Genomic DNA, 16,752 nt, shown 5'->3' on the forward strand with positions numbered 1-16,752 from the left:
TAACTTGTCAAAGGTTGAACAGCTTATTATCGTTTTAGAGACAGAAGCTAAGGTTAGAGCTCCTGATCTGGCCCACCTATTGTGTTGCTAGCTGCACATTTTCTTAAAGTAAAGCCTTTCTTCCATCACAAATAACATGTTAGAAAAGGCTGATGTCAGGCCAGGCTCACCTTTCTGAGAGGTTGCCCAGACACCTAATGCCACATCAGGCTGTCTGTCTCCCACAGTTAGATCTAATGAGAAGGAAGGTCAGGTTCCACCAGGGGAGGTTCTGAGACTGATCTTAGTAAGAAACTATTGTAAAGGAAACAGTAACAGGAGAAAACTGTATGGCAAATACATGTTTTCTCCTGTATCGAAGAAATTTAAATCATTTTAAGTCACTCTGGACCTGTTTCTTCATCTGCAAAATAGGGAAGTTAGAGATCAGATGATCCTTATAGTTCTCTAGATCCTTAAGGTTGTGTGGTTCTATTTTTGAATTTAAAAGCAGCTTGCTTTTACAGCTCAACCCCAGGTTCTGAGAGGTTCAGATAGTATGTTCTGGCAAAAGGGATTCAGGTAGGTGAAATTGCTAAATAAAAGCATGCTGATGGCTTGAGTAGTTCTCCCTGACCTTGTGTGTGCTTTATAAGTCCTTTAGTAGTCTCTACTCTCGATGTACACTGGTGGGGACTCCTCCCAGCCACAGAGTGGCTCCTTGCCAGACCCTCACACTCATATGTGTCCTATGTTCTGGACTCAGGATTGTGTGCCAGCTTCAGAGGATGCTCTCCATAGCCGTAGAGGTGGACAGGACCCCCACCTGCAGCTCCAATAAAATTGCTGAGATGATGTTTGGGTTTGTGCTGGACATTCCTGAGAGGAGCCAAAGGTGAGTCTTAGTTTTATTGGGGAGAGCGGTTATTTAAAAAAGAAAAAGAAACCTCTTGGAAATCATTTTTATTAAATTAACTTTTCTATCTATGTTACCTGTCAGGAACAGAATTTTACAAAAGAAAATTCCAAACTAATTAAGATAGGAAGACAATAGTAGAAGGATTATTCTCATGTCTTTAACTTTTGGAAAGGAGGTTCTCAACTAATTATTATTATTTACAACTGAGATATAATTTCTTGGGAAGAGGCACAGCACCCTAAATGGAGCCTAAATTTTCTAACCTTATCAATTTGCCTAACAGTTTTACTCTTCTGTCAATATTTAACTGTTAAGGCTGGGTGCGGTGACTCACGCCTGTAACCCCAGCACTTTGGGAGGCCTAGGCGGGCAGATCACCTGAGCTCAGGAGTTCAAGACCAGCCTTGGCCAACATAGTGAAACCCTGTCTCTACTAAAAATACAAAAATTAGTTGGGCGTGGTAGTGCACACCTGTAATCTCAGCTACTCGGGAGGCTGAGACACAAGAATCACCTGAACCAGGAGGTGGAGGATGCAGTGAGCTGAGATCGCTCCACTGCACTCCAGCCTGGGTGACAGAGTGAAACTCCATCTCAAAAAAAATAAAAATAAAGGGCGGCTGCGGTGGCTTACACCTGTAATCCCAGCACTTTGGGAGGCCGAGGTGGGCGGATCACGAGGTCAGGAGATTGAGACCATCCTGGCTAACACAGTGAAACCCCGTCTCTACTAAAAATACAAAAAAAAAATTAGCTGGATATGGTGGTGGATGCCTGTAGTCCCGGCTACTCTAGAGGCTGAGGCAGGAGAATGGCGCGAACCCTGGAGGCGGAGCTTGCAGTGAGCTGAGATTGCACCACTGCACTCCAGCCTGGGCGACAAAGTGAGACTCCGTCTCAATAAATAAATAAATAAATAAATTTATTTAACTGTTAAGCCCTGCCGCCTTCTCTGATCTTTATCCATAGGCCTGGCGTAAGTGTTCACTAAAGGTTTGGTGGGTGAATGAAATAGATATATCCAATATTAGGGGAATTAGAGGTGACCCAAGAAAGAAAAGAGCTGGACCTGTAGAATGACCCCAGATAGTAAGAATTAGGAATTCAGTTTCTCTAAGCATGAATTAGTGAAGTATTTCGTTAGGAAGGGATAAAGAAATGGTTTTTGGCTAAAACCAATGATTCCTTCCTTGAGCCAGTAATTTTAAAATCCAGAGGAAAAAAAATAAACTGGAATGAATATTAATTCATGAACAATTGCTGGTATAGGAAATAAGTATAAGAGAGTCATTGTGTAGTGGTGACCCTTGGGGAAATTATGGTGTATGTTTGTCTGCAGTTCATCTCCATCAGCTCCATGACTGCTTCCTATCTCCGTCCCTAAACACCCAGCTGGCAACCAAGACAACTATTGTGCAGCTCTGGTTTCTTCTATTACAAGAAAATGTCATACCAAATAGTACTGTAATAGGACTTAATTAAAATACTCTGGTAAGATTAAGACATTTACTGAGCCTCTACAATGTGCCAGTCATTGTCACATTATCTCATTTGTTTTCTGGGGTTTTTTTTTCCTGTTTTTTTCTTTTTTTAATTTAGAAACAGGGTCTTGCTATGTTGCCCATGCTAGTTTTGAACTCCTACGCTCAAGCAATCCTCCTGCCTCAGCCTCCCAAAGTCTGGGATTACAGGCATGAGCCACCACACCCAACCTTATTTATTTTTCTTATAATGTTATCCCTATTTATTTATTTATTTGTTTTGAGACAGAGTCTGACTCAGTCACCCAGGCTGGAGTACAGTGGTGGGATCTCAGCTCACTTCAATCTTCACCTCCTGGGTTCAAGCGATTCTCCTGCCTTAGCCTCCTGAGTGGCTGGGATTATAGGTACACACCCCCATACCGAGCTAATTTGTGTATGTTTAGTAGAGATGGGGTTTCACCATGTTGGCCAGGCTAGTCTCAAACTCCTGACCTCAGGTGACCCGCCCACCTCAGCCTCCCAAAGTGCTGGGATTACAGGCATAAACCACAACACCTGGCAATGTTACCTCTATTTAATGAATAAGAAAAGCATTCAAAGAGGTGGAGTTAACTAGCTTAAGTTTATGTAGCTAATCAGGTTCAGAATCCAAATTTAAACCCAGGGCTGCTTAATCCCAAATTCAGTATTCAAAGGAGGCAGTATGTTGTAGTGGTCAGACAGAAGAAAGTGCACATGAATACCATGCTTGCTCTAACACTTTGTCAGGAGTATTTCATTTGGGTCCAATTCCTCTACTATCCATTCATATAAGCCCAGATGCTGGTAAGAAATGGAAAAGCTAAGGAATGGGTAACAAAAACGAATTAGGAATTAAAACAGATGAACATGATTTATACAAAATCTGGCCCTACTTTAAAATTCTCTCAGAAGGGGCAAATTGGCCACTCACTCAAATTATACTAAAAGATACTTTACTTGGCCTTTACCTTGATTTATTTTAATTTTCTAAAGATTAAGTATAATTTACATACAATTAAATTATGTAAACTAACTTGCATACATACCATCCAGTGAGTCTTGACAAATGCATATAGCTTGTTGACCTATCATTTTCCAATTGCTCATTGGTAGTGTATAGAAACCCTGCAACCTTAATAAATTAACTTATCCTAGTAGGATTTTTGTTTGTTTTCCTTAGGATTTTCTACATACACAATCACGTTGTCTAAAAATACAGTTAACCTTATCCTTCCCAATCTGTGTATGCTTTTGCTTTCTTTTTCTTGCCTTATTGCATAGGCTAGTATCTCCAGGAAAATGTTGGAGAAGCAGTGAGAGTAGACATTATGGCCCCATTCCTGACCATAGGGTGAAAACATCCAGTTTTTGACTATTAAGTGTGACGTTAGCTATAAATGTTTCATAGGTGCCCTTTGTCAGATTGAGGGAGCTTCCTTCCACTTCTAGTTTATTATTTTTATGAAGAATGAGTATTGACATTTGCCAAATATCTTGTTTCCATCTATTGAGATAATCATAGTTTTTCTTCTTTATTCTGTTGATGTGGTATGTTACACTGATTAATTTACTCATATTAAGCCAACCTTGCATTCCTGGAATAAAAACCCTACTTGGTTGTGATGTTATCCTTCTTATATATTGATGGATTCCAGTTGCTAATATTTCATTAAGGATTTTTGCATCAATGTTTACAAGGGATATTGATCTGTAATTTTATTTTTCTGTAATGTTTAATGTTTTCCATAATGTTTCCTTATGCATATTGAAAGAAGATAAGTTGGCCAGGCTGGTCTCGAACTCCTGACCTCAGGTGATCTGCCCACCTCAGCCTCCCAAAACGCTGGTGTGAGCCACCACACGCAGCCTTCTATGAACTGAATTCTAAGATAAGTTTAAAAAGCAAAATACAAGAGTATGTATATTAAATATACATATCTTTTTGTAAAAAAGGATAAATTAAAAATACACACAATTCTGATCATTTGTTTAAAAAAGAAACAAAGTTAAGGTAAGCCACAGACTAATAAAATTGCTTACATATAGAGAATGGGTGGGAATGGGATAAAAAGGAGAAAAGGTACTGGACTGGGTGGTAATGATGGCAGTGGTGGTAGTGGTAAACACTTCCCTGAATATGCCTTTTTGTGTGCCTATAAACACTTCTTAGAGTCATGTTAAACCACTTACTCCTGAGATTGCACATTTTTTATGTGAAAAATCAGACCTTGGCAATGACCTTGAGCAGTAGGATACAAATAACTCTCACAAGCTTAGCGTTCCAATAATGGAACACTGGGCATAAATTAAATGTTTTACATACCCAAAAAAAATCAAGTTCACAGGGTACCAAAAATGGAATACAAACAGAAACAAGTTAACCTAACTGTACTTTAATAAAATAAAGCAGAGCTAGCATGGTGGCATATACCCACAGTCCCAGCTACTCAGGAGGCTCAGGTAGGTGGATCACTTGAGCGCAGGAGTATGAGGCCAGCCTGGGCAACACAGCAAAATCCTGTTGGTAATTAATCAATAAAAATGGGGTAAGGGGTGGAGTGACAAGCCCAGGTAACTTTTTTTTAACTTTTTATTTTTATTTTATTTTAAATAATTGTAGATTCACAGGAAATTGCAAAACCTTTTACAAGTACTGTGTGTCCTTTACACTGTTCTCCCCCAAATACAAGGAGAACTGTAACTATAGTACAATATCACAAATAGGAAATTTACATTGGTACAATCCAGGACTTTATTCAGTTCTACCCATTCTCATGCAGTCATTTGTGTGAAACTCTCTCTTTTTAGTTCTATTACATGTGTAGATTTATATAACCATCACTGCAGTCAAGATGTATAACTGTTCCATCATCACAAGGATTCCTTGTGCTACCCTTTTATAGCCACAATCATCCATCCTACCCAGCTACTGGCAAACACTAATCTGTTCTCTGTCTGTGTCAAAGTCACTTAAAACACAATATTTGGACTAAATGTCATAATGGTAAAGACAAAATGAACTCTAGTTAGTAGGTTTCTTTTTTGCAGAGATATAGATAAACAATTCAAAAACTATTTTATGTGTATTCTAGGATTAAACATATAAATATATTGTGGATGCTGAGAACCAAGTTTCTCACTGTCAGAGAAAAGAGTTACACATATGAAAAGGGGAAAGGATAGAATGAACTTTGTGGTACTGGATTGGAATTGGAGGTATCAGTATGAACTCATGGTTTCTAATAAATATAGAGAGATATAGGAATAGATGTAGATGTGTGAGGGCTTATTTACATACATACATACATACATACATACATACATACATAGATATATATTTTTTTTTCTTTTTTTTTTTTTTGAGATGGAGTCTCACTCTGTCTACCAGACTGGAGTGCAGTGGCGCGATCTCGGCTCACTGCAAGCTCCGCCTCCCAGGTTCACCCCGTTCTTCTGCCTCAGCCTCCCGAGTACCACGCCCGGCTAATTTTTTGTATTTTTAGTAGAGACGGGGTTTCACTGTGTTAGCCAGGATGGTCTCGATCTCCTGACCTCATGATCCACCCGCCTCGGCCTCCCAAAGTGCTGGGATTACAGGGGTGAGCCACCGTGCCTGGCCTATTTACATATATTATATATACACATATGTATGTGTGTATTCATACATATGTTTCCTACCTCTGCCCACTGAGAAAGCATAGAAGCAATTATATCTTAGTAGTAGTGGAGCACACCTCATACCCAGATTTTTGTTTTTAAATTCCAATTTACATGAAAGGGAACCAGGGCCAGGTGTGGTAGCTCACACCTGTAATCCCAGCACTTTGGGAGGCCAAGGTGGGCAGATCACTTGAGGTCAGCAGTTAAAGACCACCCTGGCCAACATGGTGTAACCCTGTCTCTACTAAAAATAAAAAAATTAGCTGGGCATGGTGGCATACACCTGTTATCTCAGCTACTTGGGAGACTGAGGCAGGAGAATCGCTTGAAACCAGGAGGTGGAGGTTGTGATGAGCCGAGATCGCGCCACTCCACTCCAGCCTGGGCAACAGAGCAAGTCTCCATCTCAAAAAAAAAAAAGGGAACCAGAATTAGCTTGGCGTCGTGACACACACCTGTAATCCCAGCTACTTGGGAAGCTGAGGCAGGAGAATCACTTGAACACTGGAGGCAGAGGTTGCAGTGAGCCAAGCACCACTGCTCTCCAGCCTGGGCTACGGAGCAAGACTCCATCTCAAAAATAAAAATAAAAAGAATGATATAAATGGAATCATTTGGTATGTAACCTTTTGGGACTGGCTTTCTTCACTGAGCATAATTCCCTGGTGATTCATCCAGGTTGTGGGGATTTTTTGGTGTTTTCTTTTGTTTTGTTTGAGACAGGGTCTCACTCTGTCCCCCAGACTGGAGTGCAGTGGTGCAATCTAAGCTCACTACAACCTCCACCTCCCAGGTTCAAGTGATTCTCCTGCCTTACCCTCCTGAGTAGCTGAGATTACAGGTGTGTACCACCACGCCCAGTTTAGTTTTTGTATTTGTAGTAGAAATGGGGTTTCGCTGTGTTGGCCAGGCTGGTCTTGAACTCCTGACCTCAGTTGATTCGCCCACCTTGGCCTCCCAAAGTGCTGGGATTACAGGTGTGAGCCACCGCACCTGGCCTAAATATATATTTTTAATTTTTTTTTTTTTGCCCTAACCTCTCTTATCTTCTGGGAATCTAAGTGTACATATAGATCTGTTCCACAGATCACTGAGGCTCTATGTTTTCTATTGCTGTTTAGTTTCATTTATTTTGTTTTCTCTCTCCCTCTCTCTCTCTCAATAGTCTTTAAAATCTCTGTTCCTTTTATTCCCCCAGTGCCCAATCTGCTGTTAAGTCCATTATTGTATTTTTAGAATCTAGAGTTGACATTTGGTTCCTTTTTGTTCTCTTTGCTGCAGGTCTTCATCTAGTCACTCATTATGTACATCTTAATTTACTTGCTTGCTTTTGAAAATCTTGAACATAGTTATAATAGTTGTCTAAAAGCCCCTCGCAACTAATTCCAGTGTTTGTATCACCTCCTGGTGTTTCTGTGGACATTTGCTCCTGGTTATGAATTACATCTTCCTGCTTTTTTTACTTGTCTGCTAATTTTTATTGTGTGCTGGACATTGTGGGCACTACATTGTTGAGAGTCTGGATTTTGCGCTCTTTCTTTAAAGAGTATTGACTTTTATTCTGGCAGGCAGTTAATTTGCTGGCAGATTAGCTTTTTCCTGTCAAGGCGTGTTTCTAGGATTTGAGAGGATGGGTCCACAGCAGCCCTTACTAAGGAGCTACATTCTTGAGGCTTAGTCTTTCTGGGGTCTCAACTGAATGTCCAGGATATTCCGTGAGATCTCTCCACACTGACTCCTTGAAACACCAGTATCTTTCAGCACTCTGAGATCTCCAGCATTCCCAGTCAGCTTGCAGCCCCCCAGTAGCTGTTCTCCACCAGGCTTTTGGGGCTTCCCCGTTCCCTTACACACATTTCCTGAGCACCCTCTTCTCTGACACGAGTTCCAGACACCTCTGCTGTCCTAAACTCCAGTCTCTGTTTTGCCTGCCCAAGAAGCCCACTGTCTTCTATTTTGGACCCACACCTTCCTCTGCCTTCATTAGAAAGTGCCCCCAGCAAGAAATCTGAGGTAGATGAAGTTTGCCACCTTTGTTTCCCTTCTCTCAAGAATCGTAGTCCTGCCGGGCACAGTGGCTCATTCATATAATCCTAGCATTTTGGGAGGCAGTGGGGGTGGATCACCTAAGGTCAGGAGTTCGAGAGCAGCCTGGCCAACATGGTGAAACACGTTTCTACTAAAAATACAAAAATTAGCTGGGCATGGTGGTGGGCGCCTGTAATCCCAGCTGCTCAGGAGGCTGAGGTAGGAGAATTGCTTGAACCTGGGGATTGGGGGCAGAGGTTGCAGTGAGCTGAGATCAGGCCACTTCACTCCAGCCTGGGCAAAAGAGCAAAACTCTGTCTCAAAAAAAAAAAAAATCGCAGTCCTTTGTAGGAAGTTCTCCAATGCCTGAAAATGGTTGTTTTCTGTATTTTCTCTGGATGACAGAAAGGAAAGTCCAAAACAGTTACTGTGTTGAGGCTGGATCTAGATGTTGGCCTTTCTTTTTTCTTTGTATCTTTTTCTTTGAGATGGAGTCTGGCTGTGTTGACCAGGCTGGAGTGCAGTGGTGCGATCTCGGCTCACTGCAACCTCCACCTCCTGGGTTGAAGCGATTCTCCTGCCTCAGCCTCCCAAGTAGCTGGGACTACAGGCACACACTGCCACGCCTGGCTAATTTTTTGTATTTTAGTAGAGACGGGGTATCACCGTTGTTGCCCAGGCTGGTCTCGAACTCCTGAGTTCAAGCAGTCCACCCGCCTCGGCCTCCCAAAGTGCTAGGACTACAGGCGTGAGCCACTGTGTCTGGCCTTGTTTTTAAATTTTTAATTTGAATTGCTATAGGTAATTCTATCTACAGTTCCTAGTGTGTTGAATATATTGAAATTGTGTCCTTGTCCTTTGTAGATCTCTGAGTTTACCATCTGCAGATTATAAAGCAAGCCCTGGCATAAAAATTAGAAGAGAAAATAGTTTCAGATAAAAAAATATTATGGCCAGGCACAGTGGCTCATGCCTGTAATCCCAACACTTTGGGAAGCCAGCGTGGGAAGATTGTTTAAGGCCAGCCCTGACAACATAGTGAGACCCCATCTCTACAAAAAAATAATTAGCCGGGACAGTGGCATACTCCTGTAGTTCTAGCTACTTGGGAGGCTGAGGTCAGAGGATCACTTTGAACCCAAGAGATTGAGGCTGCAGTATGTGATGATCACACGACTGCACTCCAGCCTGGGTGACAGAGTGAGACCTGTCAGAAAGGCGGGGTGTGGGGTGAGGGATGAAGGGAGGGAGAGGGAGGGAGGAAGGGAGCGGTGGGCGGAGGGAGGGAGGGAGAGAGAGAGAAGAGAGAGAGAAAGACATACCTCCTGCCTTGAGCCTTTTTTGCCCCTCCTAGAACACTCTCACCAGTGCTTCTGCCTCCATAGGAAGGTCACTTCCAGTCCCCTGACCAAATGTGCTCTCTCTTCTGTGTATCTCTGGAGCACCACTAGCACTTTGCGTACGAGCACACTTGCCCTGAACGTTTTTAAGTTCCTTTTGCGTACCCCTTGCCCCTGTTTAACTATCAGCTTTTTGAGAGTGGTTCCCTCTTTTATTTATCTTAATATTCCTTGTTGTGCCAAATAGTATTTGGCACATCATAGGCATTCAGAAATATTCTCATGATGAATTCTCATAGTTACAATGTGTAGTAATTATTTTTAATGTATCCTAAACTTGTCTCTGTCAAATGTGAAAGACTTTTTCCTGATTCTAGCCGTTGCTAATCCAACAAACCCATTTCTACCCTTTCCACAGGTTTTGTGATTCTGTAGGCCTCCATGGTATTCCTTCTTAACTGTCTTTTTTAGGACAAATGTTGTACATTCAGGGTGAATCGTGGCTTATGTTCTCTGAAGCACAGTTGTGGTTAACTCCCTGTTCCTCTTCTCCACACAGAGAGATGTTCTTTACTACCATGGAAAGCCACCTTCTGCGCTGCAAAGTGTTAGAGATCATATTCCTCCACAGCTGCGAGACGCCCACCCGCCTGCCTCTGTCTCTGGCGCAGGCCCTCTACTTTCTGAATAATTCTACGTCGCTGCTCAAGTGTCAGGTACATTTTTCCCTGCTCAATTTCAGACCTAGAGCACCTTCCTTTGCTCTAAACCCGAACCCTTCCCATAGGATTTTAGCTTAAAACACAACTGTTTGAGCATTCTGTGAAGGTGAATTGAAAACTGTACAAAAATTTTAACTGGGGAAGGCATTTATTATCAATCAATTTTACTATCTCTACAGTCAGATAAAAGCCAGTGGCAGACTTGGGACGAATTGGTTGAGCATCTGCAGTTTCTGTTGTCCAGTTATCAACATGTTTTAAGAGGTAAGGAGCGTTTATTCACAAGTGGAGTTGTGGGATGTCTCAGTGGACATTTGTATTAATCATAACTACACAGGAGATTCTAATTTGTTGACATTGTTCCTTGGTTGTATGTAACTTATTATAAGGGATAAGAAATGACATAGCTGGAGTCACCACTGTGAAAAAGAATTCACATATTCTTGTTATGGCTGACAATTCATGGTCCTCATAGTTGTAAGGTTGTGTAGGTAAGCAGAAGTCATCAGAACCTCCAGCCTGGCCAACATGGTGAAATCCTGTCTCTGCTAAAAATACAAAAATTAGCCAGGCGTGGTGGCGCACGCCTGTACTCCCAGTTACTCAGGAGGTTGAAGCAGGAGAATCGCTTGAACCCGGGAGGCAGAGGTTGCAGTGAGCCAAGATCATGCCACTGCATTCCAGCCTGGGCAACAGAGTGAGACCCTGTCTCAAGGGAAAAAAAAAAAAAAAAACAGAGAAGTCATCAGAACCTGAGAAGGAGTCAGGAATGACCTGAAGACCCCTGGCATCCTCCCTTGGCCTGTCACTGCAGCATCTTTGCTCAATGACTGTGGACATTGTAAACATTGTGAACATCTGTCAATATGATGTAAGTACAGAGCAAATCAGGAGCAAGGTGAACATGTACATCTTGCAGAAGATGTAAGATACCCTAAGTCTATGAAAGTGGCTCTTCAGAGCTGCTCAGGTCACAGGTGAAGCCAGTGACCAATGACGATGTAGGAGAGTTAGACCAGGTAACCCTCAGAAAGTAAATGTTGACCAGGATAATGATACAATAGCTGCTTCAAATGAGAATGATTTTATTAGCCAAGGATTAATGAGGCCTGTGGGAAAACTGAAGAACTGATGAATTATTAATTACTAGAGGAAAACTAGTAACTTGCTAGGGGAGAAACCCGGCATTTTTCCTGGATGTGATTGACGGAGAAGGATGTATCATAATGTATGTAATGTTCTTGCCAAAAGTTTATGACCGCGATCCAATGGCCAGTACACTTCAGACAAAACCAGATTGAGTGACCTTTTTTAAAATAACTGACCTGTACTTTTTTAAAGTGCTAGTGTCTTAAAAACAAAGACAGACTGAGATACTCTTCCATATTTAAGAGAAACTAAAGCACATAAATACTAAATGCAGTGCATGACCCTAGGCTGGATCCTGAACAGGAGAAAAGAAATCATAAATGGGGAGACAAGAGTTTCCCAGAAAGAAGGAACAGCATGTCCTAGAGCCTTGAGGCAAGAAGTTGCTTAGTGTGAGTCCAAGGAACATAGAACAAACAAGCAGGGCAAGGCTATAGTACATTGTTCGGACAATTGGTAAAACGTTAATAGATTAGATAACAGTATTGTGTGGATACTGAATTCCCTATTTTTGATAATCATACTGGATTGTGATAGTAAATATCCTTGGCCTCAGGAAATCCATACTGAAGTACTGAGGGTAGAGGGCACAGTGTCTGCAACTTATTCCCAAATAGTAAGCGACAAAAGTGTATAAGTGAAGTGCACATGCCCATGATCATATTGAGGTTTATTTTAACTCAGTAATGGCATTTGAGAAGGTAAGATAGCCCTCAGACCCTCTCAGGCCAGGAATTGACAAAGCTGTTGTAGAGACGTTTAAAAAAAAAAAAAAAAAAAGTTCTGGATTTAAGACAGAAAGTCTGAGTTTAAATCCCCGCTTCACCATTTACTCTGTGTTGGGCAGCTAACTGTCTCTAGGCCTCGGTTTCTTCCTTCTATAGAATGGGGATGATAGTATGTAACTTGCAAGGATTATTCTTGAGTGTGAAAAAGGTATTAAGTGTTTAATCTTTATTGAATCTGTCTTCCTGTGTTCCTGGGCAGAGGTAAGCTAAGGGTCTTCTCTGTGTTTCAGACTCTTGTAACTAACACTTAAAAGAGTACATTGTCAGCCAGGCATGGTGGCTCATGCCTGTAATCCCAGCACTTTGGGAGGCCGAGGTGGACAAATCACAAGGTCAGGAGTTCAAGACCAGCCTGACCAAGATGGTGAAACCCTGTCTCTACTAAAAATACAAAAAATTAGCTGGGCATAGTGGTGGGGTCCTGTAATCCCAGCTACTCAGGAGGCTGAGGCAGGAGAATAATTTGAACCCGGGAGGCGGAGGTTGCAGTGAGCCAAGATCGCACCACTGCACACCAGCCCTGGCGACAGAGTGAGAGTCTGTCTCAAAAAAAATAAACAAACAAAAGAGTATGTTGTCCAGTTCATGCATGATATGTGGTTGTGCAGTTTGTGCATTTTGTAGCACCCTCAAAGAAAGGTGCATGTCCTTCTCAGAACAAAGACCCGAAGGCAAGTTCCATGTGTTCTTAGCCTCAAGGAGGCTTATGTAATTGTTTTGGAGAGTACCAGAAAGGTTAATATTAAACAGCTTGTTTTGAAGTTCACCTTTCACATTTTTTGTTCCTTACTATTTCAGTTCCCAGGGAATACACCTATCATGGGCAATAATGACTTAAGATGGAAACGGAATCTACTTTTATTACAGAATATTTTTTATGTTTTGATAAGAGAGAGAAAGGCCTCAGACCAGTATATATTGACCAAGAATAAATGGGGTGTGTTGCAATGCTGTTTTATCCTTAATGTTCGTTCCAGCTTCTTTGAGGTCCAAGAGTTGGGAAGGAGGAAAATTAGCACTAGTAGTTTGAAAACATTGTCCTGCAAAGAACACAGCTGAATGGTACCCTGCAATAGTCAGCGTCCTTGTCAGTCAGTAAGCATCTTACTGTGAGGGCCCCTTCCTCATCTCTGCCTTCTGCGCGTGGTCTGTGGATGTGGTTGAGGGCATTTTGAGATTAGTCTGAGTTGTCTAGCTCCACTAATTGTCTAGCTGCACGAGTGGGAGAAGAAGGGAAGGGATTAGAGAGCCTAAGCTTTCCCTTTGTTTAGGGGAACTCTCAGCATGGAGGGAGAGAGGAAAAGAGATTAGGTAAATTCACCTGCACTGGCTTATATAATCCAAAAACCTTGTGAAGGTATCACCCCCCTGTTACAGATGGGAAAACAAAGGCTGAGAGAAAAGTAGATGCAGAGCCAGGATTCAAACAGATCTGTCAGAGACATGGATTCTGGGCTGTCAGTTGAGCTCATGTTCTTGTTCTTCAACTGAGAGAATCAATCCCCCCACCCCAGTTGCATAGCCATGTGGCTCAAGTTTCAGCCTCTGCAAAATTACAAAGTGCTGCCTGTCATGGAGTTTATGAGTATGAATTCTAGGGATTTGAACATATAATACTTAAATGAACAAATGCATGCTTTTCCTGAATCCTGCTCATCTGGCCAGCATAGCTTACAGAAGTCAGTCACAGTCATTCTGAGGACAGTCACACACACAGTCTCCCTGCAAGGACCCCTGTCCATGGACGGGGAAAAGCAGAAGCAGGTAGGATCAGTTGGTCCTAAATGAATAATCATACGAGTAACCTATAGTTACAATTAAAGTAAATGCTATGAAGGAAGTACAAGTGCACAAAGTCTATTTTTGGAGGGACCCAGGAAGGCCTCCCTGAAGAAGTGATACCTCATCTAAGATGTTAAGTAGGCAAGGCACGGTGGCTCACCCCTGTAATCCTAACACTTTGGGATGCCGAGGTGGATGGATCACCTGAGGTCAGGAGTTCAAGACCAGCCTGGCCAACATGGCAAAACCTCATCTCTACTAAAAATACAAAAATTAGCCAGGTGTGGTGGTGGGTGTCTATAATCCCAGCTACTCAGGAGGCTGAGAAAGAATCGGTTGACCCTGGGAAGCAGAGGTTGCAGTGAGCTGAGATCGTGCCACTGCACTCCAGCCTGGGTGACAGAGCAAGACTCCGTCTCAAAAATAAATAAAGACATGAAGTAATGGTGTTAGCCAGGCAAATGGGGAGACAAGAGTTTTCCAGAAAGAAGGAACTGCATGTCCAAGGGCCTCGAGGCAAAAAGATGCTTAGTGAGTCCAAGGAACATAGAACAAGCTAGCAGGGCAAGGATGTAGTGAGTAAGGGGAGAATAACACTAAATGAGACTAGAGTAGTCCATGCGGCAGGTTGTGAAGGGCCATCTTGGCCATGCTAAGGAAATTCAGCTGGTTCCTAGAACAGAGTGAAGCCATCAAAGTGGTTAGTTCCAAGTAAGGGAGTGTCATGATCAGATCTGCAAATGTAAAAGGCCGCTCTACCTGATGTGTAGCGAATCATTTGACAGAGAGCCAGGGGAGGGGTAATGGTGACAAGGGTGTGGCGAGGACGGAAGGACAGTGGAGAAGGCAGTGGATGGGACAGAAGCACTTTGAATATAACTTTGACAGGGCTTAAGTGACTGAGTCTGAAGGATGACTCCCAGGGTTCTGCCATTGCTGACATGGAGAAAGATCTGCAAGGAAGATCAGGAGCTCAGGTTTGACATATTAGGTACACGATTCCTATAGTGATGATGGTGGTGATGATGATGATAAAATAATAGCTAACTCTTTTATTGATCCAAAACTACTAACAATACTATCAGCTGAAATATCTTGATTCAGGCATTATGGCTCAAACCCTTTTCAATGCTAAATGTCCTCATACAGTAATCAGCAGCCTCTGATATAACAATTCTCATCTTACCGAAGCATAAAATCCAAGGCCTTGCTGACTAGACCAGCAGGGCTGAAGTCCACTGGCCAGGGTTTCCTCCCCCATAGACAGTGCTGAGATGGGCGCTGCTAACATTTGCTTCTTTAACTTTCCTGCAGGATTTAATAAACTCCAAATGCTTCTTGCTTGCCCTCTAAGTATCCCCGTCCCACCCTATTCAGTCAACTTTTTTCCCACTTCTTTCAAAATCATTTTTATATTTTTCAGAGTGGCACATGCCTTAAGAAAATCAAAGTCTACAAAAAGGCTCTTTTCTTCCTAAGACTGTTCTTAACAAGTCACAAATGAAACAGCTCGTATTTCCCTGTTTACAACCCTCTAAGTCTATAGATACCCTGTTTTGCTCTCAAAGGCCAAACCACATTATAATGTGGCCTGCCCTACCTTCCAATCTCATCTAGTACTTCTCTCCCTTTTATTACTCTGATTTTTTTTAAGTTTCTCAATTTATAAAGTCATTACTTTATGTTAGCTGAAACACTTTAAGTATCAAATGTAATTTCCATTGCCTTCCATGGATGCAATTAACATGTGGTATATGCATCCCCAGTGCTTCCACCCGGTTCCGGCGGCTGGGAAGTCCAAGGTGGAGGGGCTGCACCCGGGAAGGGCTTCTTGCTACGTCTTACCATGGCAGAAGGCTTATACCCTGACTTTCTGTCTAGTTCTCAAAGCATGCTTTTCCTCAGGGCATTTGCTCTTGTTGTTCTCCATGGACTGCTTTTCCCTTTGACCTTTGCATGGCTGCCTCCTCATCCGTCCATACTCAGCTCACAGACCCTCCCTGGCTAGAGTGGGCTGCTTCCCTTATTCCCCCCAGTGTTACTGTTTATCACCGCATCTGATTTATTTATTTGATTGCATTTGCCACAGACTACAATCAATATTGTTGACTAACTTGTCAGGCTTCCTGCAACTAGAATATCAGTCTACAAGGACTGGGCCCAAGGCTCTGAATTCCACTGTCCCCAGACTCTAGCCAGTTCCAGATGTGCAGCAGGTGCTCAGTAGATGTGTGCTGTTTGAATGTTGAAAGGGCCTTGCACTTCCGTCTCGAGGCCGCTTTGTCTCCTGTGTTTCCAGACTTTCTGAACATGCTGTTGTATACTTACTATACTTCTTCGCAGATTACAGACTTTAGTTTTGAGAGATTTTACTTTTCAGGCATTTCTTCTGAAAGTTGAGAAAAAAACATATTGAATGTATTACTTGAAAATGTAACCTGATATACTGCTTAAAATGATTTATTCTGTGTCCTAAATCTGGACACAGTGTAGCTCAATCCTTTTAATAACTGCTAGTGAAAATGCCATCATCCCCGTTTGATAAATGAGGAGACTGAGAAATGATGGTGTACTTATATGCAACTGGAAGTCTTCGAGTCCCCAGAACTCTCTCAATACATTTGCCTAATGTGACCTTGTACTCATTTGCCTCAATTTCACATGCTTCTAGAATCTATTGGGGATGGCCTTAACTTTTTGTTTTCTTGAGTGTTTTCATTTTTAGACCTACAGTAAAGTTGAAAGAACAGTACAACGAACGCCCAAATATATATACCATTTACGTTGATTCATTAGCTGCTAAGATTTTGACACATTTGGTTTATCTATTGATCCATTTATGTACCATTTTTTCTGAAACAGTTGATAAGTACACCATTA

At 42.2% G+C, this 16,752-nt stretch overlaps 1 protein-coding gene across 5 annotated transcripts in view; it reads left to right on the top strand.

Annotated features, from left to right (window-relative positions):
• The window catches only part of SIMC1 (SUMO interacting motifs containing 1), a 91,883-nt gene that overhangs the window by 71,800 nt on the left and 3,331 nt on the right, over positions 1-16,752 (top strand). For all 5 annotated transcript variants that reach the window (XR_003119800.1, XM_025387441.1, XM_025387439.1 and 2 more), the window contains 3 exons: positions 746-874; positions 9,991-10,147; positions 10,333-10,417. Coding sequence is in view for 4 of the 5 variants with exons in the window: in XM_025387441.1 (XP_025243226.1) it covers positions 746-874; positions 9,991-10,147; positions 10,333-10,417 (371 nt within the window). In the remaining variant the exon portion in view is untranslated. The remainder of the gene's footprint in view (positions 1-745; positions 875-9,990; positions 10,148-10,332; positions 10,418-16,752) is intronic.

The sequence above is a fragment of the Theropithecus gelada genome, chromosome 6, assembly GCF_003255815.1.
Source record: "Theropithecus gelada isolate Dixy chromosome 6, Tgel_1.0, whole genome shotgun sequence".
In the NCBI taxonomy this organism is placed as follows: domain Eukaryota; kingdom Metazoa; phylum Chordata; class Mammalia; order Primates; family Cercopithecidae; genus Theropithecus; species Theropithecus gelada.